Source organism: Paramormyrops kingsleyae, chromosome 8 (assembly GCF_048594095.1).
Source record: "Paramormyrops kingsleyae isolate MSU_618 chromosome 8, PKINGS_0.4, whole genome shotgun sequence".
NCBI lineage: Eukaryota > Metazoa > Chordata > Actinopteri > Osteoglossiformes > Mormyridae > Paramormyrops > Paramormyrops kingsleyae.
In genome coordinates this window covers 8,442,869-8,466,778 of record NC_132804.1, presented here as the reverse complement: position 1 = coordinate 8,466,778, position 23,910 = coordinate 8,442,869, and the positions used below count along the sequence as shown (strand labels likewise).

Below are 23,910 nucleotides of genomic sequence, written 5' to 3'. Positions count from 1 at the left end.
CTTTCTGTCATAGGAAATTCATCCCCCCCTGCGTTTCCATAGAAGCCAATGAGCCACATTCAATTTATTTGCCTTTTAAAAAGGCAGAGAGCAAGCCACGCTGTTCTCTATTAAAGGCACTATGTAGATGTACCTCGTTCGCTGTTTGGAACCCATCGCACACCTTTGTTTATTTGTGACTTTCAGGCCCAAAGAAAAACAGCCAAGTCTGAGGCTGGTGTCTCAGGCACGTTAACCAGCTAATTGGCCACAGTGCTAGTCGGCTTAAGATGCTTCTCCTTCCGTCAGTGTTTACTGCACCTTTCGTCGGCTATCATGAGCTGGACACCATAAAGAACATTGTAAAGGCCGACTTATATGGAGGAATTACAATTAGGTGGTGTTTCTTCTGCATGGTACTCAGCCTACCTGCGGGGTTTTATATTTGAGTTTTTTTATACAGTTAAAAACACTTCCTGTCTCGCTTTATTGTGCAACTAGATGTAAATGTCATGCATAGCACCAGGTACTTATGTTGTTATATAAATCGATCTGATGCTTTTCTATGAGTTAATGAGGTTTTTAGAGACAAGGCCTACATTTCTTAGACCTGTACTTGTTAATCTCACAGTCTTAAATGCAGGGTTTTCAGTTTTGTTTTTGCTAAGGGACTGTAAGTGTAGGTTCTGCTCATGGAGAGCTTTGTCCTCAAAGATGTCTTTTAGAGCAGGACCGCGATGGTTGCTTTTGTCTGGTCCGGTCTGTCACAGGCCCTGGCGGAGCATGAAATCGGACAGGCAGAGGTGGCGTTGAAGGATTTAAAAGGGGAATGAAGCATCCCTAGCTTGCGAGAGGCGGACTGGCCTTGGGGTAGGCTACGGCACAGGCCTGGAATCGGAGAACCACAAAGCTACTGACTCTCCTCAGCACGTCACATGCAAAACAACAAGAGCATTTTGGAGCTCTGTTTGGACAATGAATAAGCACATCTGAATACCATCAAAAACACCCTGGAGCAGAATTCAGTTTCAGGATGCCTTTGTTTCCATCCCAAATTCAGCTGCTGACAAAAAATCTTTTGAGGATACTGAGGGCTGGTGCAATACCTCTTGTCAGCAATAGGTGGTGCAATACCTCAAAACTGGTGCTGTCCCACGTGCCTGGCCATTGAAAGCCAAATTACTGCATTGTACCCTTTGCATAATAGCTGTCTGTTCTATGCCAGTTATGGCTTTTCATGGGGGAGAATAACTTTGCTCCTGTATTAAGCTAACAAAGGCTCAGCGGGGCAGGCTGAATAAGGCCCAACGGGTTTTGTTACTGCGTTAGCTGTGTGGGGTGGGTCAGGTGATCAGGGGCGTGGTTAAACCGGCCATCTCTCCCATAACCAGATCTATGATAACTTAAAGAGGACCCCCTGAGTTCTGATGCTGATTGTCGCATTCAGATTGAAAGTACCCCTGAATATTGCCAGATACTGCATGCAGCTCTCTCTCCCTCTCTGTCTCTCTTTCTTCCTCCCTCTCTCTTTCTCTCTCTCTCTCTCTCTCTCTCTCTCTCTTTCACGCACATGTCAGCAGTCCCGTCTTCAGTAGGACTTCCCACTGATAACGACTGAAATGATTTCAACCTTTCTAGTTTAATAAAAAAAAAAGAAACAGATGAAGAAATATATTTGTTTATTGGAAATGTCTCCATATCTCTCTTTCATATCATACTGTGAATGCCGGGACATTTCCTTACATAAGACCTTTGCACCCACATATAAACACTCCGGGCAAAATACGTCAGAAATATTGAATTAAAAATGCCAGCCTTGTCTGGATTATTGTGTGTGTGTTCGTGTGCTGGCGTCTCACATTGTTTAATTTGTATGTGGGGGTCCCGTTTCTGCAGCATGGGGTGACCCAGCTTCATCATGTGATTTTTTACAAGCTTCTCGTAATTAAAACTCCACCTACTTCTTCATACTCTGGACTCAGAGTATGAGTATGAAGTATGAAGTACCCATATTTCCTTTTTTAAGCGTATCCTGCAGAGTACCATGCTAAATCTTTTACACTTAACCTTATGCTTTACCTATAAATTTATACAATCATTTCATTCTGAAATGTTCACAGTCCATCCATGAAGTTTCAAAACTAGGTTCAGCATGGAAGTAAAAATGCCTGATACTCCACAGTTACTCTCAGTAACAGGCGTCTCAGTCAGCTCTGATATATATTTTGAAAAGTTGCAGAGATCTTCTATCTTAGTCTGAAGGAACTCAGGCATGATTCTCCCAAAGAAGCTACGGTACCCATTTGTCCTTATCTAGCCTGCTGATCTTTCTGTGATGTTCTCTCAAAGATATCAAAAATGACCTGAAAATCCAGGAGGTGCAATACCAGAGATATCTAGAATCATTACCAAAAAAGGGTAGAAGTTCAATGTCAGCCTTGATAGGTGTTATTCATAATAATTTGTTTTTCATAATAACTAAATTCCTTGCTTGTTGTTTTTTTCACAACATTTTTGGTGCTGTGCTGTAGTTCTAGATTAACAGTTTTTAGAACCTGAGAATTTTCATAGACAAAACAAGTTTAGCTATATTGGGTAGTGACAAGCTGTCACATCAATGCTCTGTGAAAACACGTTTATTGGCTTTCACAACTAGAGTCGAAAACAGCCCATCCAAAATGACAGGGCTTCAGCCTAGTGGTCTTTGGACAGCAGCTCACAGGAAGGAGGTGAGCGGCAAGAGACTCAAGTGCAGCTCATCGAGAAACCAGGAAGAAGAACCAGGAAGAGGAACCAGGAAGAGGAACCAGGCGCTGATAAGCAGGAAATGAGGCTTAAACACAAAACTCAAGACAACCAGAATAAACTGAAAAACAAGACACCGGTTTCCCAGCACATCAGCTGAGGAATCCTGGATCATCAAGTGCACAAGCATGGTAGCAAGATGCTGGCTAACCAGGACCATACAACCTGAGACAAGACACTCGGAAGCTCAGAAACAAGATGCCAGACCCGCAAACTCGGCGGCAATATTGGCAACCCCCAACCAAAACCGGAAAATGATATGCAAACTAAGGTCAGCCTCATAAATCTAGAAGTTCATCTTCAAACCAAACCAAGCACTGGGCCTTACACTCAAAGACCAATAGCCATGATTGAGCAGGATCTAGAGAGGATTCAGAGCCAGCTACCACTGGCTCAGAGCAAGATCACATGGACCTTATTCAATTTCCTGATTACAAATACAGCACTGATGTAACACAAGCATGCATAAACAGGGGTAGTAAATGGAAGATACTGGGTGTTGGACTTATGAGTGTGTATTTTCTGAAGCATCTAGAACAGTTGCAAAAACATGATTATACCCATTGACCTACAGCGTTGTTTGTAAAAGGGTTGCTTAGCTATCACATTTATTCCAAGTGAGGAGTGTTAGATATGTAGGTATTCCAACGGAGAAATTTAGGTTGAGTACCAGCTCAAGAGTGTAGCAGTAAGGCCTTTATGGATTTGAAGCTGCAATCATTAAGTCCCACATGAAGGCCTATATTTTGGGTCTGTGAAGGTCAGGTTTGACATTCCAGCCTCTGGTCTGCCCTCAGCTCAACATGACTGGCTCCTGATTTCCACACCTCTGTGTTTGATTAACAGGTACCACAAGACAGCCAAGAGATGGGGAAGTGCCTGGAGTAGACTACAACTTCATCAGTGTAGGAGAGTTCCACGTCCTAGAGGATAGCGGACTTCTTCTAGAGAGTGGCACCTATGATGGTATGGCCCATTTTTGCTAACATTTTCTGGACAGCCTCCTACGTTCAGGTTCACTCTTTCCCAGTCCTTGACCCCCATATTTTCCTCTTGAAACTGTAGCAAAGATTGTGTTTGTGTTGATGAACCCATTAAACCAGTTGTTCGTCATATCTGAGACACAGATTATTAATAATCTGCCATTTGAATGGACGAGAGAGTCCAGGTCCTTTAGTGTTGAGGATTTCAACTCAGGGCTAGTGGTGCTGGTTAAGAGACACAACAGAAAGAGGAATATTGTACCAGAACGATAACTTGTTTTCTGTTGTTCAGAAGGAAATTACACAATCTCTCATCGAGACAAGATAATCGAGCCGCAGTAATAGCTGTGTGTTCCTTCCTTAGGCGGTGGGAGAGTGGGAGTGTATTTGTTCCCTTATATTTGGTAATTAAATATACATAATGCGTTCAGGGAACAGCAGGATCTACATCCAAAAACATCTATTCTATGAAAATCTTTAAAAATGATGTTTTCTCATCATGTACCTCTTCTTGGCTTTTAACGTCTCTTCCTCACTTGAGCCAGGAAAGTACTACTCTGCTTTGTTCTTAAAACCATTACTAAGAGCAGTGTCAGAATGATTCTGAATTGGATCGGACAAATGTTACTGGTCCTGTAGCAGAGGTGAGCGGTTCCAAGACCCTGTCACATGTCTGCCCTATTTCTGTTACTGTTTCAGTCAGAGGTAGCTGAAGACTTTTCTAGCAAAGTATCTGTAAAGAGGGAACCACACTAGATTAGTTATGCACATTGACAATCCTCAATCCTTTTATAGTTCACATCTCTCTGTTAAGAATGGACCCAATGGATACTGTAACATCCTTGGCCCAGATGAAACATCTCAGATAACCTCTCCATACATTTTAAATATCTCTGGTACTCAGACTCTTTAAGGGTCAGGAAGGTTTAACAGACCATAACGGAGGAAAAACCCAATTACAGCCAAGAAAAATCTAATCACAGGCAAGAAAACCCAATCACAACTAAGAAGGACCCAGTCATGGGCAAGAAAGGCCTAATCAAAACCAAGAAATACCCAGTCACAGTCAAGAAATGTTCACAGCAAAGAAATGCCTAATCACAACCAAGAAAGACCCTACCACGACTACGGAAAACCTAATCACAACCATGAACAACTCAACCATACCTTAGAAAGCCCCAATACAGCAGATAAAGGCCAAGATCCATAGACTGATCTGACATGTCTTGTGAGATCCAGCAGAAATCTGAGAGCGGTAGCATCATGCTGCTGTAACTAGGTGATCTTTAGTCCCTGAGTTTTCTCATTTAGAAAACAAGAATATTTATATTATTTAATTTAACAGGCATTTTGGTCCAAAGCAGTGAACATGTGAGGAGACCTTGGGACCAGATAGCGGTCGGGGTTAAGAGCCGAGCTCTAGGGCTCAGCAGCGATATGATTACTCAACTGCTATGGGAGCTGAAACTACAATTTTCCACACATGGGCACAGTTCCCTAGCGTGCTACGCTAACCACTGCCCAATTATACAAAGCAGTCTCATGTATAACTAACACAGAATGACAAACAGAAAATGGCATCTATCAAGCAAATAGCTCGCCCTAGGCTCAGGCATAACACTCAAAGAAGGGCTGTCATATCCAGTCAGCTGACCACGTTTAAACCCTGACAAGGCAGCCAATCCAATCCGGGTGCGATGAGCTTTATTACATGACGTATATACAGGAACAGGACTGCTGATCAATTGCCATAGTAATGTGAGATGTTATGCAGACTGATGTATCATGTCACTCCAGGAGTGTTGTGATCGTCTCTCTGTAACAGGGCCGGCTCTTGGTGTCCTGGCACCCTAGGTGAGATTCTACTGAGCCCTCGTGTGCCCCAAGAGCAGCAGAAAATTAATTTCGTCCATTCATTTATATTAAAAAACATTTCAGTATCACAGGGAATCTTGCTGAAAACTAGCTAGTTCACGACTGTTTCACAAGGAAAAGTGCTGAAATATTAAAACTAGTGTAAATATCTAATTTATATTTATAAATATCTAATCAAATTTTTTTTCGCTCGCTTTTTTGTGTTCCCCTAACCAAATTGTCGCCTATAGGGCAGGCTGGCCCTACTTTGTGAGTACAGTTCAGTATAGGTGTTTTTATGGGTAAGGTTAGACTTCAACTCAAAGACCAAAGGTCTCTCAAAAGACTAAGGCAACTCGACAGCTTCTGCAGGCAAAAAAGAAGCTGGGTCTTTGCTGGGTAGAGGTTAACGTCATCATGTTGGGATTAGAGTTTTCCCCATAGAAATGAATGGAGAGTCCCCACAAAGATATAATTACAAACCTGTGTGTGTATGCATGTGTGTGAGCACCTATGAGAAACCAGTCAGATCATGCATTTACAGTATGAGTAGAGTCATCGCATAGCTGCTAGCATATGTGACAACACTGGGGGATGGATGCTAAGCCAATTTCAGAATTCCGACGCCGCATTGATTTCTCGAAGATTAAAGTGACAAACAACATAACGAAGCCCACTCTGACGAGCCTTGTTCTGTTCCTCTCCGTGGCGCTAATGTACATTCGTCATGGGCCGCGAGCCGACTGTCTGCGCGTAATTAATCACGCATTAGCAATACTGTTAAATGTCACCTGTGGCCGGGGACAGGCGCAAATTAAAGAGTCGCATGAGTCTTTTATCTTGACTGCTGCACCTGCAATAGGCTAATGAAGCTGTCGGTGGGGATAGAATGACAAGAACAGCATCAACACAGAAATAAAAAGCACTAACATGCACAGCAGGGGGAGTAATCTGTAGTGCCATCAAGGGGTGGGGGGGTACCAAGGGGTTTTTGATTTCTAGGAGGGTGTTCTGCTTTATGTATCCGCCCACACTTCTGATTGGACCATATAGTATGTAGGAATAGAGGCTAATGCAAGCCTTTGGCTCTGTGGGAAGCTTTAATGATGATTAGCAACCACCTTATTTATTTTCATTAATTAACTCATTTATTCACGTCTTTGAGGGTGAGGACACCTTCTGTTTCTGAGAAGCTTCATCATCTGAACAATATTTTTTAATTTTTCACAGCTGGTTATAAATGGAGACAGTTCATGTTTCCGCGCAGTTGGACAGGTGTTAACATGCTGGGACCTGGGTCAAGGCATCTCACACATGAAGGTTGCCACTCGTGGGAGAGTTCCCTGCAGAGTGAAGTCACCTGCGATCAGGAAGTGTAAAAATGTGGCCACTTCAGATAATGAATCGGTAGAAAAACAAGAAATTTTGAAGATGCTGCCTTTGGGAATGTCCCTAAAGTCTCTCCTTTAAAATAACATGCTGGCTTCTTCTTAAAACCGAAGATTCAACTCAAAGACCAAAGGTCTCTCAGAAGACTAAGGCAACTCGACAGCTTCTGCAGGCAAAAAAGAAGCTGGGTCTTTGCTTTAATTAATTGGTGTGAAAATATGAATCCCCAAATGGAGCCTTTTCCTCCTGTTTAATTAGGCTTCTCAGAAACGATGACCCAAAGACTGTAATTACATTCAATGTGTGTTAGAACGAATGGAGTATTTGCAAAGCTGGCATTCATTAAAGGATTCACTCCTTTCCTTGCGTTCCGGACACATTCATCCAACTAAGCATTTCACTGTTAGCAGGCTGTACAAACATTTCACGTTTATTTGTAGGTAACAAACCATTTTTTCATCACAATAACAAATCAAGACAGAGAAACCATCTGTGAGTATAATTAGGTTCAAGGGTCTTGTTGCACTGAAGGAATATAACGTTGGTGATTTTTTTTTCACCACCTACTATTAAAAATGAGCAGAACTGGCACAATTGACTGTGAATTAACTCCTCCTCGTGATACTGTACGAGGCTCACATACTGGAGGTAAATTTAATATAGAGAAAAATAATGTGCATTATATGAAAAAATTACAAGATTATTGTACAAGTGTATTGTACATTTAAATGGACGGCTGTCTTTCTATATATATACACACACACACACACACACACACACACACACACACACACACACACACAGGTAACGGTGGCAATAAACCAAACACTATGGCTAGGACTAAGAAGGATCAGGTATGGGTCATTAACAATCAAACACTCAAACACCAGGAATGGGATGGCCAGTGACACCTGCTGGCCAAGTAGGGAAATGACCGAGAGGACACGGCAGGAACTGATCCTGACATACTTAGGCATGGATGTTGTGAATGAGTTCGATGTTGAGATTTTCCTTTTGGCACGTTTCTTTGTATAGCACCAGTTCAGAAACTCATGTCGAATCTTGGAAACGTAGTGGATGACGAGCATCAAAGGGGGCTGCTGTGTTTTTTTTTTCAGGCAATTATTACGGCACCCCAAAGCCCCCAGCTGAAGCAGGCTCTACACAGCCCGACTTAGTGGATCAGGTTCTGTTTGAAGAGGACTTCGGTGGCGACGTTCAAAGGAAACGCACCACCTCTGTCAGCAAGATGGAGCGCAAGGACAGCACCGCCCCAGAGGAGGAGGACGAGGATGAGCGGCCATCCATGCTAAACGGCCTTGCAGGTGGGTGGACCCTCATGTTTCCCGCTGATCCTGGGTGCTGCAGGTGTTTAAAAGCCAGGGAAGATGAAGTTCATCCTTCTCTCTTCATCTTCTCAGTCCAAATTCAGGTCTAGCCTTGCCAAAGTATAATGAGTACAATGTATAATATACTTTCATATCATATATATGAGCTACTTGAAGGACACTCTGGATGATCTAATTCTTTTGAGTATTGCTACTCATGGTTATAGGAGATGTTAATATTAGAGGTTGACCAATATGGGTTTTTCAGTGGCTGATGCTGATGCTGTTTTTTTGAGGGGTGGGTGGAGCCGATGACCGATATTAGGTTGGTTTTCGTATGTAGAAAAATAACAAATGACTAAGACAACTTCTTAACTTTAAATATTGATTTAACATGAATAACATACAAAAACAATAATATTTTAAATATTAATCACACTTTAAACAACGATATGCAGCAATTTAAAAATAATAGAAAATAAAAACAATAATTTGACCACATTTGGGGCTATCACTTTGTCGTTTCATGATTCAATTTATAGCCAAAGTAACGAAACGATGTTAAAAAAACTTAGATCGTTCTCGTTTTGTAGCGATATTTCGTAAACTGCAGGAATTTTTGAACTCTTACCTTTGGTTGTTGCGCAGGTTCACTACTGTGGGTGCTGATAAACCACATTACAACACTGACGAAGGGAGTGTTTCACACGGCTGTGCATCAGTCATCACCCACGCGCAGCCATCTCTATATCGGCCATGTTGTCTGATTAATTGGATGATACCGATTGCCATAAAATGCTTGAAAATCAGCCGTTTTTTTTCCGCTGGCTGTTCAGTCGGTTTACCGCTACTTAGTATTTTACACAGCTAGCTCCACATGTTCTGGCTTCTCTTCTAAAACTGAATGTCTGCATATCTTAGATCACCAAGAAGGAGCTGACTGGAGGAAGAGGGTGCCCGATTACAGCCAACCCAGCAGCAGGACAGACCTCCGCTCTTGGAACTCCCTGTCCAGAGACGACAGCTTGGAACCTCTCCCCAAAAACTGGGAGATGGCCTACACAGATACGGGCATGGTTTACTTCATCGAGTGAGTCAAGAGATGGAGGGTGGAATATAAGGTTTACCACTGCATTGTTCAGTCATCCTATGTCTCCTTTGCAGTAATCTGCTGAATTATACGGTCATTATATCCTACGTCATCTATGTCAAAGATCCACTGCATGGTTCAGTTACCACATCCTATGTCTTTTATGTCGTACATCCCCTGATTTATACAGTCGTTTCACCCTACGTCCGCTATGTCGAACATCCCCTGCATTGTACAGTTCTATTACACTCTGTGTGCCCTATTGTACATTCATCTGCTACCTTCAAAATCTCCTGTATTGCATATTTGCTAATCTCTTCATTTGTACAGTTCCTTATTATTCTGCTTGATTAAATTATCTATAGTGATAAACATAAGATTTTAGTACAACATATCCAATATCTATGCATTTGTGGTAAAAGGTGTCAATTTATCCAAGTCAGTCAGGTGGAACCTCCTGTCACTGTTCAAGGGGCGTACAGTGCTTCCCCGAGGATTCTAACTTTGGGTCACTGAGGCTTGCCCTGGCAGCCTCCCATCAAATACAATCCATGAATCTTTGAGTAAGACTCCTCCATGCTTAAAATCACTCTGCAGGAAGTAGTTAGTGATAAACAGAGGAGAAGGGAGCAGTCTCGTATTCCCAGGACATAACAGTGATTGCAATAAGTGTATTACCATTGGTATCCAAATGATATTGCACTTCATTCACAAAGCAAATTAAAAGGGATTTTTTTGGATACTGCATTACCCTTGTGGCAGCTGGCTACTGAAAATAGTGTGTAAATGTTTTCTTATCTAGTTGGGAGCAGGGACCTAAACGATCCAGGTGGCGAACCCTAGGGACGGGTAACACAGGTGGATGGTGGGGGTCGTGCCCTGCCTGCTGGCTTTCTCACTTGTAAGCCATGTCTCATCATGTTTCCCCCCCAGCCACAACACCAAGACCACCACCTGGCTGGACCCCCGACTGGCCAAGAAGGCCAAGCCCCCCGAGAAGTGTGAGGATGGAGGTGATATATCAGCACGCCAGTGTTAGCAGCCACTGACAGGCACATTAGAGGCACTGTGTTCCTTCTGTAACACAGTATGGAGTCCTTGCTCTGCATGAGAAGCTCTTTGGTCTCTGTCAGAACACAACATGCTCGCCAAGCTGTAATGTTTATTACACTTTCCACCACAGCTGACTTTAAAACCATGAGTAATTCACACATTTTTTTTCTTACATAAATTAATGCAGTAGTTATATACCAAACATGCTTTTAAACATATTCTCTGTTCATGTCAGAACGTGAACATTTGGCTCCATGTCTCCTAAAACATATGGGACTGGAATCCATTTCTGGGACACAAGTGATTTTTTTTTTCTGCTCAAACACCACTTATTTGCCTCAGTATCTTCTTCTGTTCTCCGCAGAGCTTCCATATGGTTGGGAGGAAATTGACGATCCACAGTATGGAACCTACTATGTAGAGTGAGTCCTATTGCATCATCCCAAAGCCTCTAATGGCGCTTTTCACTGCCACCAAGACCCGAGCTGAAGCTCAAATTGACGATTTTCCATTGTAAATTATACGAGTCGTACCCGACCCATTACCGCGCCAACATTACCTTGCTTACCAGCAGGGTCAAAGGCGTGACTAAGCCATGCTGGTTGCATCACCACTACCTGATTGGTCAAAATTCACGGAGATACCATTGATCTGCTTCAATATATACATGGATTATATGAAAGAAAAAAGTGCATATTCTATATATTATTCATTATTGGTAATATCACAGCGTGACATATCGATGTATTCCTGATAACTCGAAAATTTCCGACCTACTTGAAAAAGTACTATAGAAACGGCTGAATGGAATCGATTCGTAATGAAAATTTATGCAAGCTAATACAAATTCTGCTAACATAACACAACAATTCTCACAGACGTGCTATTGGAAATGAACACATAATAAATCATGATACACACTCTGTGAAGAGTAAACAAACGTCGCTTCATTTTTACATCACTGTCTCTCTCCAAACACAGTAATGCTCTTACTGAGCCAACCCTTCTACAGTGGAAAATAGAAGTGAGCTGGAACAGTGCAGTAACTAGTGTCTCTTCATGGTACGGCTTGGGAACGGCGTGGTTCCCGTACGCCAGTGGAAAAGCACCATAAGCGTATCTGCACAACAGGGGCAAAAAGATAAATGCTCGTGGTTGTTAAAGGGAACTAAAAACTGCTAATAAGTGCTAATGGCTACTAACTGGTGCTAACAGTGGCTAATGGGTGCTAACAGCTGCTAATTGCTAAACTACACATGGTAGGTCAGGCTCATAGATCACTAACTGATCTCATTAGTTCCTAAGGATGAGGAATCACTCATCACAGTTGTTTTTAATGAGTAAAATTTTAATGAGCTTAACTTTAATTTGACTGCAAAGGACCACCATACTGTCCCTGCCTCGTTCTTTAGTTATGCTTCCTCAAAAACAGGTATGTAACACAACTAGTCATGTGAATGCTGAATTTTTGTCTCTGATTCTACAACACGTTGTTTCATTTTCAGTTTTTCATTAATGGAAGAAGACCAGTTTTTCTCATGTAGCTGTATACAGCCGCAGAAAAAATTAAGAGACTACAGCACAATTTGTTGTTTCACTCATTTCTCAATTCATGGATGTCCGTGAATTATATATATATATTTTTTGCAAACTGCAGCCTGGTTCTTCCCTGTTTCTCATTAATGAAGGGCTTCTTCCTTGCTTTGTGGGACTTCAGTCCTGCTTCTAGGACCTGATATGAACTGTCCTAGCAGTGCACTTCACACCTGCACTTAATGTTCCCCATTCCCTTTGAAGGTCACTTGATATCATCCTACGATTCACGAGAAAATGTCGGATAAGTTAACAGTCATCTCTGGCATTAGAAAGTCACTTCTGCCTTCTGCCTGACTGGTTTCTGGTCGTTCCCAGTGTCTCCTGCTTCACCTAGTTCTGAGTTTAGATTAGACATCATAGATTGCTCTAATTCAAGAGTCAATAAAAAAATCTCGATGGTGTGTATTTGTGTGTGTGTATAATCAGCTCTCTGAAATCTCTCCAATACTTCTTACTGTTATAGCCACATTAACCAGAAAACCCAGTTTGAGAACCCAGTCCTGGAGGCCAAGAAGAAATTGAGACAAGAAGCCTGCGCTGCTTCCCCCCACCAGCAGGGTGCGCCACTGCCAGCAGGTTGTAGTCTTCTCAGTGTACATTTGCATGATAGTGATCCCATTGTTGCAGATCCTGTTATCTGACTGAAGATGAACCCTAATTTTTAAAAAGACTTAAAAAAAACTTTGTAGCTGGGTAAAAACAGTTAAACAATACTGATATAAACTGCTAAAGGAAGTGGAAGTGGATTTTGCATGTTCCGGAGACCTATAGCGTTGGATTGGTCTTTCTAAATTGCCAGTAGTATGGGAGTATATCAGTGTGATCTGTGATGGACTTGATGGACTGCTGTCTCCTTGCCCTATCCTTCCTGGGACAATGTCCTTTCTCATCATGACTGCAGTACTGCAGTGTTTCTCAGTCCAGTCCTTGGGGACCCACAGACAGTCCGAGAGCTGGGAGGGAGCAAAAATGTGGACTGTCTTGTAGGGAGTTGGGAGGGAGCAAAAATGTGGCCCGGCTGTGGTTCCCCGGGGACCAGATTGGGAAACACTGCTGTAATGCATGAAAAGTATGAAAGAGTGATGGATAAATAATCGTAAAATTGTCTAGAGGCCAAACAAAAACTTGGTAGTTAATGACTCAAAACTTTGAGTTTTGTTAGGATCGCAAAAAAGTTTTGATTGGCAAAGGAAGAGGCTCCTGTCTGCCATCAGTGTTATTTCTAGGCGATGATGCGGTTGTCATGGCAGCACTGACCAGGGCATCCCCACTGATTCTGCAGCATATGGCCGGAGGCGAGGTGGGGGAGGGGCGTTTCAGCATACTGTCTGGCACCTGATTGCGGGCGAATACGTACTGTAAGAGGTGCGCTAATGAGGAGATAGACGTCAACTGTGTCTTTACCAAAAAAAAAAAAAATACTGCTTTCACTTCATCATGGATGTCATTTTTAATTACCATTAGAAACCATTGAATCCGAGGGTGAAATTCATTCCGGGGAGAATATGACCTCACTGATTCGATTGCTTTTCTAAATGAGTTTTTCCATCCTATTCCATGTACTGTTATGTATAGTGCTGTTTGCATGCACATGTGACTCATACAGAGCTATGTGTACACACACACACACACACATACATGTCTGTTATTATATATGTTTGTGGGGACCGTCCATTCATTTCTATGAGAAAAACCCTAATCCCAACAATGATAACCTTAACCCCTACCCAGCCCTAATCTTAACCATAAATAATGTTAGTTTTCTAATTGCATTCACAGACTTTTATAAAATTTGGTTTTCCCTTGTGGGGAGCGCTGGTCTGACTGTGTAGAGCGAGCGGTAGCTCAGGGAGTCCCGAATGAGGCACATTACCTGCATTGTGAGGGAGTGTCAGTTACGGCACTACGGCCATGTGGCGCGTTTCCCTGAGGGTGATCCGGCTCACAGGATCCTCACTGCTGAGGACCGAAGCGGCTGGACCAGGCCGAGGGGACGCCCACGTAACACCTGGCTGCGGCAGATAGATGGGTATTTCAAGAGGGCGGGACTGGACCACGTGTCGGCCTGGGGGGTCGCCAACCGGGATCCAGAGATGTTTCATTGTGTGGTGGGTGCACCGACATGCCGTACCAGCGCATGTTCCTCAACCTGACCTGGGACCAAAACAAAATGTCCCCAAAAGGTCAGAATAACAGGTTTTTATTACATTTTGGGGACATTTGTTATATACACATGACCCACACACACACACACACTGCAAATTTACACACTCCTGGTCAGTAATCTGCCAATCCTGCACTTAGCTTCCCAGTAGCTCAGGTGAGCCCAGTTTCACCCCCCCACCTTCTGCCGCCAGTCTGTTCACCCCTCTGTCTCTTGTTCATCTCGGGGGGGGGGGGGGGGGGGGGGTACAGCATCTCTTGCATGTGCTCTAGTTTTGAGAATCAGGAATGTAAACAACGATGCCATCCTATGCTGTCTCCTTCCGCAATGTTGCCGAAACACAAACAATGCAACTGAGAACCCAAACCCATGTTGTCATGAGGAAAAAGTCGCAAGACATAATCAAATGTGATACTAATGGAAGAATCCCCCCCCCCCCAAGTACACTTCATCAAGCCAGCTTTGTTGACGTGCGGATTTTTGTGCATTTTGATACAAGCACTAATGATGCCTTAATTAACCTCATGCAGTACTGTAAGTGAAATAGATGAGAAATATTACACTGTGGTGCTAACCAGGATAAGCGGGTGGGTGTGTGGATGGATGGACCAGTGCCTTAGTGATACTACAGGATAAGTTTGACAGTGTGCGGGGTGTGCAATGTATATCATAAGATCATAATGGGCGCACATGCAACAGTCACACAGTGAAAGGATTTTAGAATAATAAAGGTTTCATCATTTAACACGCTAACTTTAACACTAACACTGTGTAGAGTTTTACTACAAACAAAACTAAAAAAATAACTGATCCATATGATAAAATGATTTTGTCTTACAGGATTGCAGTCTTCTTGTATGTTTTATCCTTGCGCTCTGCCTGTGTAGCAAATTGGCCTTAGTAATGCATAGATTAACAACAAAAGATAAGGGACACACTTTTAGTTATTTTATCCACGGTGGGGGGAGGGTCTGCACGCCCCCCCCCCCCATCCCCGATATTTCTGATGCCCCTGTGATGGACACAAGACAGATGTGCTGAAATCATGTCTCAGCATGTAGGCAGCATTCTTTATGTGTCCAGGGGAGCAGTCTGTGCAGTGCTCGAGGTGGCGGGCGTCACTGCAAGCGGTCACTTGGAGCGGTCACTGCAAGCGGTCAGAAGGCGTACAGTGTGAAGGAAGGTCAAAGCCTGGCAGGTTACACAGTTGGGGGTTTTGTGCGGGAGGGAGATGAAATGCTAGTCTGTAAATAATCTGAATTATGAATGATCTTCATCTTGAGGTTTGAAAAGCTGACTGCCTCTGAGGTTTGTGATTCACTGAGCTGCTGTTTACGTCAAACAACTGCTTAGTTGGGTGTGCAAATTAATCAAATAAATAAATAAATAATGGAGGAAAAAATTCTGGTGTGAAATGGTTTGTCAGAGCCAGCTGAGTGTTTAGCTATATGTGTAGGTGTGTGCGTATGTGTGCACGTGTGTGTGGGTGTGTGTGTGTGTGCACGTGTGTGTGGGTGTGTGTGTATGTGTGCATGTGCGTGCTTGCATATGTTTGGGTGTGTTTGTGTGTGTGTGTGCGCATATGTGTAGGTGTGTGCGTGTGTCTGTGTCTGTGTGTGGGTGTGCGTGTGTCTGTGTGTGTGTGTGTGTGTGTCTGTGTGGGTGTGTGTGTGTCTGCACTCCTTCCCCATTGTGTCAGGGAATTTTTTTTAACTGTATAAGGAATCAGTACTCCTGCTTAGATCGCTAGAGGAAATAGAGATAAATATTGTTTTTTTTTTTTCTGTGCTGAACTTGATTTCCCATTTCGCTCCAGAATGCCCCAGCCTCGAGGCACAGTGTGCCAATGTTGAGTTGGGTATGTCTGCCTGCCACGAGATCTGTGCCTAGCTGATCGAGGCGCAACCCCAACCCCCATCACCCCAAAGTATTTATCCTGTAGTATCACTAAGGCACCTAAGCTTTCCTGTGTGCTGGGAAGCTCACTGTCATCCCCGTTTTCCAGCCACTGACAGGACATGGCAGACAACGGAGTCCTCTATTAATTGGAGTCTAGCTGTAGTTCTGGATAAAATCCCACATACCCACTGCCACATCCGCAAAACACTATGTATGCTTTCAGATACCAAACATCCTATTAATATGAGACTTTAAAGATATATTATTGAAGATGCAGCATATTTTTCCCCGTACGTGAAGATGATAACTGAAGACCAGCTCGCCAGAGACTGCAGGATAAGGCAGCCAACACACGTTGAGTCTCTGAATCTATGCCCAGACTCCCTCGGCATTCTCCGTTATGCAGCCACTAACTCAGTCCTTCATCAGGGTGACTGATCACCAGCGAAGGGAAGGGGGCGATCGTGTATAGTCTGGCAGGCCGCAGTAATGAATCAAGAGTCATGTGAGTCATAAAAACTCATGGTGAGATCTGAATCAGGCCCATAACCGGGGCTGATCTGCCCTTCAACTCCCCAAGCGTTGGCAGTTTAGTAGGTCCCGGAGGCTGAAAACATACCAAGAAATACAGGGTCTGTCATGTCTCAGGAGGTTAGCAACAGTGAGAGTAGACTATGAAATATGAAGGGGTTAAGGAGTATGGTCATCTCAGGGGGTTCCCATCCAGGCCCGGAATAGGGGGGGCCTGGCTCTCCCAATCACAAGCCTGCCACCCCAGGCTGAGTAAATTCCTGCCAGTCACAGACTTTCTCAAATGTAAATAGGAAGAAATCAAGACATTTTTTTTTAAAGATGGACCTACAGACCTTGCATGTGAACATCCACCCCCCAAGCTCTCCAGAGATTCCTCTGGGCGACCCTACATCTTAGAACTGCAGTTGGACCCATACTAATCCTTCATTGGTTATATTTTTCTTTGCAGTCGGTGTTTGTCTGGATCCCTTTCCCTGCCTTGTCCCCATCAATACTGAAAGAGGAAACCCAATAAACTTTCTTTTTCGCCGTTGCAATCTAACAAAAATAATTGACCCTTTTGCTCTGATTTGCAAAGAGGTTTGCAAACTGATTTGCAATCAGATGAGGTATGTTCCAACCAGCTTTGACACGCCGCATGATCAGGGCACTGGGAAATGTTTTCTGTCTTCAGGGTTTCAGTGGAGTGTCTGGATGAAGTGCCGTGTGCGATTTCCTCGGAGAGGGTTTTTGATTAGCTGGTGAATGTCCACATCAGCTTCATCGAGTGGTTGCTTCATTTGGAAATCTGTCTTCCATCATGCCCATAAAACTGATCAAGCTTGACTTCTCTGAAAAACATCCTTTAGTTTTAATAATTTGATTCAACCACAATTACACCCAAGACTCTCATAATACTTCCAAAGCTTGCTTGACAGGCAAGAGTACAACATCTGATTTTTAAATATCGTGAAATCAAATCTGTCAGTGCTCCAGATTCACTGAAAAGAGCAACGGCGATTCATTTCTGGGAAAGATGGTGGCCAGAAATCAAAGGAAATGTCCATTTTCATTAAGCTGGAAGTGACAGGAATCTCGAGGCAGCACTGAAAGACAGTCCGTGAGCGGAAACGTTCAGCGAGTACTTGATTCTGTCAGACGGTCCCGAGCTGTGCTGAGCCTTTTGGCAGGCTGTCATTACCGTTGTTGCAGCTGTCTTTTTTACCCATCTCCACCCCCCTCCCCCCCCCCTGTGTGAAGCAGTAGGCAGCTTTTGAAGGCAGGAGCACTTTGGCTCATCCAAGCCGGGTTCCAAATTTGTTTCCTGACTCTGGCAAAGGAGAGGAAGCCGGATGATTCATTGGGCGAAGATGGCTCCTCCCCTCTCAATCTCTGCTTCTTTTCCACATCATTTAACAGAAGATGGCAGCTCGAGTATCTTCACGCTGGACCCCTCCCAGCTGCAGGGGGTGATCATCCGCACGACCCTCAGAAAGAGCGCCCAGGGCTTTGGCTTTACCATCATCGGTGGCGACCGGCCCCACGAGTTCCTACAGGTCAAGAACGTCCTGAGCGACGGGCCGGCTGCCCATGACAACACCATCGCCTCCGGTACGTGTTGGCAGTGCCCCGTTTCCACTAACCCATCAAGTCCTGGAAGTACAAATCCAGACCAAGATTTTGTTTCAACCACCCAGTTGAACACTCTGTAACTGTGACTCTTTATACTCAACTGGTTGGTTGAAACAAAACCTTGGTCTGGATTTGTACTTCCTGGACCCCGACTTTCCACCTCTGCCCTTCTGTGCCCCTCGACAGCACTGCAGAAGTCTCAAGGCTCAAGTCACATGGTTTTAGCCTTGCACTCAGCAACCTAAAATTACCTTTAATTTTCTTAGCAAGTCATCTCACCCTGTTTCAGGTGTTACTAATTAAAATTTAAAACCTGCCGGACCACAGCCTTGCTGTAGCAAACTTATCTCATCCCCTCAAAACTGCCAGCACGCTGCAGGGCTTATGTTGAATCATCTAGATTGTTTTAACTTGGAAAAGAGGTTTTTTTTCGTAATTGTGTCCTGCTCCTGCTGCATATTAACATGTAACTAATCCTGTAAGGCTGTCATTGGAATTAGGGGTGCACAGTATAATGAGCATCCCCATCAAGCTGAAGTCTTCCAGTGGATCGAGGTTCATTAAAGACCCCCACCCGGGACGTGGGGCGAACCCGCCACCCATGTCTTTGTGAGACTGTGCCGTCTGATCTCAGCACGCTATTATCGATCTGGCTCTCGGGGCTGCAGCTTTGGTACAGAGAATCTCAACAGGAATCTCAATGATATAAGATGCTAAGAAAGCAGCCTCGTCCGCCTTCACGGCATTGATCTGCCCCGGGAGCCGTGGACAGAAAGAGCGAGAAGCAGGGAGGGATTGATCAACGCAAGGAGTAAGCCATTGTAGGTGTATGGAATACGACTATGGCAAGTGGAATCAATAGGATTTTGGGATGATATAGTATTTGACATCCCTTTAAACCCTTAATTCTCTTCTACTTTTTCTCATCTCCATCTTCCTGCCGCTTTCCACGTTCCACCATTCTATGTCTCATCTCTGGCTCCTCATCCACATTCTCACCTACTGTCTTCTCCACCACCCTGCCCTCCCCACATAGGCGACGTCATCGTGGACATCAACGGCACGTGCGTCTTGGGGAAGACCCATGCCGAGGTGGTGCAGATGTTCCAGTCCATCCCTGTCAATCAGTATGTGGACATGGTGCTGTGCCGGGGATACCCGCTGCCAGAAGACGCAGATGCCGACGATGACGCAGAAGTGAGTGCCGAGGTGGTGACGGCCGTGCCGCTCATCAACGGGCAGCCGCTGCTCGTGAAGGCCGACGCCCTGAGAGCCTCTTCCCAGGAGCTCCACTACCTCACCACTGACTCCAGTGGTAGACCCCTGGTGGCTGCCCTGCCTGCTGCCCCGGAAAGGCCCAACCAGTCCCTTCTGCAGCCCGAGCTGGTGAACGTTCTCCTGGTGAAGGGTCCTGGAGGTTTCGGCTTTGCCATCGCTGATTGCCCACTGGGCCAAAAAGTCAAGATGATACTGGACGCTCAGTGGTGCCGTGGCCTGATGAAGGGTGACGTCATCAAGGAGATCAACCGGCAGAACGTGCAGACGCTCAGCCACGCCCAGGTGGTGGACATCTTGAAGGACCTGCCGGTGGGCAGTGAGGTCAACGTCCTGGTGCTGAGGGGAGGTGGGTGAGCTGAGGGGCTGGTCTGAGTAGCTTAGTAGAGACAATGAGAGGAACCGTGCTTGTGCAGTGAGATGTGAGTCAAAGATGTACGTAGATCTGCATCCTCTGACATCCCTCTCCATTTTCTCCACTTTAATCTTTACCTAATTGTTTGCTTGTTTGGTGGCTCTTAAAGGACACAAGGATTGGTCTGCTCCTGAAGGCATTTCAGATTGCACCACCTATGGTGACAGCTAGTCAATGTTCTCATTATGTTCTAATCACCTGAACGATAGTAGAGGCTTGTGTAGTCTCAAAAGCTGTTGCCTGGATAATACATTCAGAGGCTCTGTTTCATCACTCAAACCAGTCGCCGCCTTTAAGTCTTTGTTAAATCTGTCCAACTGGTTTCTCATTTGTTTGACTAATCCAGGCACAATCTCATAAAGCGCAGTTTTTTGACATGGCAGGAAGGGTTGGAAGAGGGTAAGAGCAAGATTGGCCAGTTGCCGTTTGGGGAAGCAGAACACATTGCCACAGATTAATTTGGTAATCAAAATGAGTACTTTTCTCGATTCGCCATTTGCTCATTCGAGAGACTGACTTGTGCCGACAAGGCACAGCACTAAATGCAAATGCGGAAAATATTCAAAGCTATCTGTTGCCAGATCAGTCTGAGGAAACTCTTCAGCCAGATTTCACTGTCAGCATACCCCAGCTGGGCATGCGGAGTTCCTTGGAACCATAAGCGAGTTGCACGTGGAACTCGCCGAGCAAAAGGATGCACTTTCCCTCCTTTTAAGGAGCTTAGCCGCACACTCAGGTCTTCAGGCCAGCTCAGAGTTACAGTCGGCCTCCGAGCCTTGTACCACTTCTCGGCTGAAGAATCATGAAGGTGGTGCTACTTGCTAACGCGCTACAGGATTCGGGTCAGGAAACCAGCAGGTGTCGTTCACCACTGTCTCTGTCATCTTTTCCTCTTTTGCCTCATTTTCAAACCTGCTCTGATTCCGTCGCCAAAGTAGGTTTGTTTCCAAAGCTTTGAAGCACATTATATAAAGTGAAAAATAATACAGAATTGTGAACTACAATGAACCCCCCCTTGTTCTCCCACTTGGACTTACACCCTCCCATCACTCGCATATTTTTCCCTTTTTGCTCCTCAGTTCCATTTTTTGCCTCAATTTGACACTTGCCGAAGTATTTATACATTTCTGTATCTATAAATATTAATAGAATCAACAGCATCGTTCTGGGCAAATATACTGTAAGACGGTAAAGTGGAAGGATCATTCTCATTTATTCTCATTCATGCCTGAAGATGGGACACATAAAAAATGTAGGTTGCCTGATAAGTCGTCTTCGGGGGCCTTAATCTTTGCTCGTGGGTGTAGTTTTTAGCCTGGTTCCACGGCTAAGCGCATGCGGATAAACCCGCTTCCTCAGTTCTACTGAATCTCTACCTTGTACCCCTGCCTGCAAATTCTCCCGTGGGGGCCACAGAAGAATGTGTTTATTTTTTTTTTGCTTTTAACTGCATTCAGGGGAGCTTTTGTGGCTCAGTGGGTTCGGAAGCTGCGCTTGTAATCAGAAAGTCACTGGTTCAGATCCCAGGGTCGGCAGAGTGATGTCACCGTTGGGCCCTCTGAGCAAAGCCTTTAACCCCCAAATGCTCCAGGGACTGTGTGGCCCTGCTTTCTCAAAAAAGTGCATGTTGTCTTGGAAAAAAGCATCTGCTAATGTTTGTCGGTCAGAGTAGATGGGATATAAAGGAATAGCTTTCAGGATATATCCCTCTCCCATAATCTTCTTGATTCTCTGACCCGCCTGGTCTGGCGACGTGATATGGATCTATATATATGTGTACGGTAGCATTACTAAGGCTTGCTAACTGCAGGCTCTGCAGTAGTCATTACCATGGACCTGCTCAGTCTCCTCCTTCTCCGGCTTAAGCGCACAGCTCTCCTAACACGCACGTTCTCCACCCAATCCCATCACCCTGCTTGATTCTCCATCTTCATCTCCCGCAGGTTATTTATACTAATAACCCCTCCCATGCAGTTTCAGAGAGGCATAATGATTTCAGCTCCTGATTTGGTTGAGGGTGGAGGGAGGGGCGGGGGGGATTATGTAAGCCTGCAGACATCCTGGCTTATCGGGTAGGTGAGGGTGGGGGTCTGTCTTTGGTTTCCAGCCAACCCACCAGGGCAGCTTTGATCCCGACTGGAGAACTGAATGTTCACACGGTCTTAAACCCACGCTTCCCCTCGTGCCCACACCTACTGGCTGGTGATATTTGGTGGCTGAGGTGCACATCCTTCCTGGCTTCTCAGTGTGTGTAACCCCCCCCCCCCCCCAAGCTCACCATCAGGCCTGTGACATTACTGCTCTTTTTTGGTGATTTCATCATCATCATCATCATCATCATCATTATTATTATTATTATTATTGTTGTTGTTGTTGTTCTCTTTGTTGTTGTCATTGTTTGTATGTTTAGTTATAGTTTAGTTATGCGTCTGCTGCTCTGCTGTCCAGGGGGGGTATTCCACAAAGCAGGATTTCTTACTTAGCTGGGTTAACTTAAGATAGAAGTCTTGACTGTCCAATAGGAATGCTCCTTTTTTGAACTCGTATTCTAGCTTAAGTTAACCCAGCTAACTGAGAAAATCTTGCTTCATGGAACACCCCCCTGAAACCCTTCTGAGACAGACAGCTCCTACTCCATGACAATCAACGGAACCTAGATCTTTAATTCATGCCCACCATCTTGCGTTCTCAGGGGGAGAAAAATAATTTCTGAGAACCTTCTCACGCACAGTGGAAAAGACCCGGTGACCTCGGTTTCACCTCTAGACAGGGATAAAATTAAAGGAATCTGTGGGCTTTTTAAAACGGATTTTATCTTTAAAAGCAACGTGTCCATATAGAGCTTCAGAAATCGTGAGCGCTTCCTGCATCTTTTGATTTTGGACCTACTGCCACCTAGTGGTAGATGTATTCATAAGATGTGATCCCAGTCATCTTAGACTTTCCACCTTAAACACCTGCTAAAGTGTTTCCCTGTGGAAGCAAAGGATTCAGTTTGATAACCGCGGCACAGCTCTCGCCATTTTGCCCGATATCGTATGAGGCATCATGGGTTAGAAATGAATTATAAGCGTGCAAAAGCACAGATCCTGAGCTTGGGCCTCCAGTGACACGTCACTAACGTGTTGACATGCCGGCAGAGGTGGAAATTTCAGGTCAAGAGAGTGCAAATCCAGACCAAGATTTTGTTTCAACCAACCAGTTGGGTACTCTGTGACTGTGACTCTTTATACTCAACTGGTTGGTTGAAACAAAACCTTGGTCTGGATTTGTATTCTGTGGTCCTGAAATCTCCACATCTGCACACCAGTCTCATTAAACTGATGTCTCACTTGTATTTGCGCCTCTGACTTACACCCAATTATTGATTTTCACTTCTCCTCTCTTTTAAGGCCAAACGTCTCCAGTGAAATCCCTGAAACCGGTAAGTAAAAGCAAAATATTTCATTACTGTATGCTTTGCTTAATTGCCACTCCAAGCCTTTGGACCCTTTCTGTGATTAGTGAAAACCTTTGCTGAGAATTCCTTATGTGGTAGTAGATTTATATATGTCAGTGGTACCAGGCAATAAGGGGGAGCTCTTTTAATTCAGACTGGGTTGTCTAAACTCAAATTCAGGATGATACTTTAAGTGGCTATATTGTAAAGCACCGCTTTTCCATCCTTAGCCAGAAATCCACCATTTCTTGATATAACCACTGGCATTTTGTACCTGTTTCTTTGCTTGCTCCAAATAATTTTCCAGCTCATTAATTACTAATTTAATAGATGTGTTTTTTCCTTCGCTTACAGTGAAACGTGTAACTGTTTTTCATGCATCTTCTAAACTTCTTCAAGTAATTGAATATTATGAGCGTGCAAAAATTAGGTTAAGTTCCTTTAGCACAGTGTTTCTCAAACGAGCCCCCCGGGGACCCCAGACGGTCCACATTTT

General features: G+C 44.4%; 1 protein-coding gene across 5 annotated transcripts in view; it reads left to right on the top strand.

Moving 5' to 3' along the window:
* The window catches only part of LOC111852041 (membrane-associated guanylate kinase, WW and PDZ domain-containing protein 3-like), a 103,126-nt gene that overhangs the window by 63,790 nt on the left and 15,426 nt on the right, over positions 1-23,910 (top strand). For 4 of the 5 annotated variants that reach the window (XM_023827525.2, XM_023827523.2, XM_023827522.2 and 1 more), the window contains exons 3-12: positions 3,631-3,750; positions 8,129-8,335; positions 9,260-9,428; positions 10,362-10,441; positions 10,846-10,903; positions 11,463-11,543; positions 12,541-12,653; positions 18,073-18,264; positions 19,322-19,909; positions 23,368-23,399. In XM_023827525.2, the coding sequence (XP_023683293.2) occupies positions 3,631-3,750; positions 8,129-8,335; positions 9,260-9,428; positions 10,362-10,441; positions 10,846-10,903; positions 11,463-11,543; positions 12,541-12,653; positions 18,073-18,264; positions 19,322-19,909; positions 23,368-23,399 (1,640 nt within the window). The remainder of the gene's footprint in view (positions 1-3,630; positions 3,751-8,128; positions 8,336-9,259; positions 9,429-10,361; positions 10,442-10,845; positions 10,904-11,462; positions 11,544-12,540; positions 12,654-18,072; positions 18,265-19,321; positions 19,910-23,367; positions 23,400-23,910) is intronic. The other variant, XM_023827524.2, reaches the window with a different exon arrangement.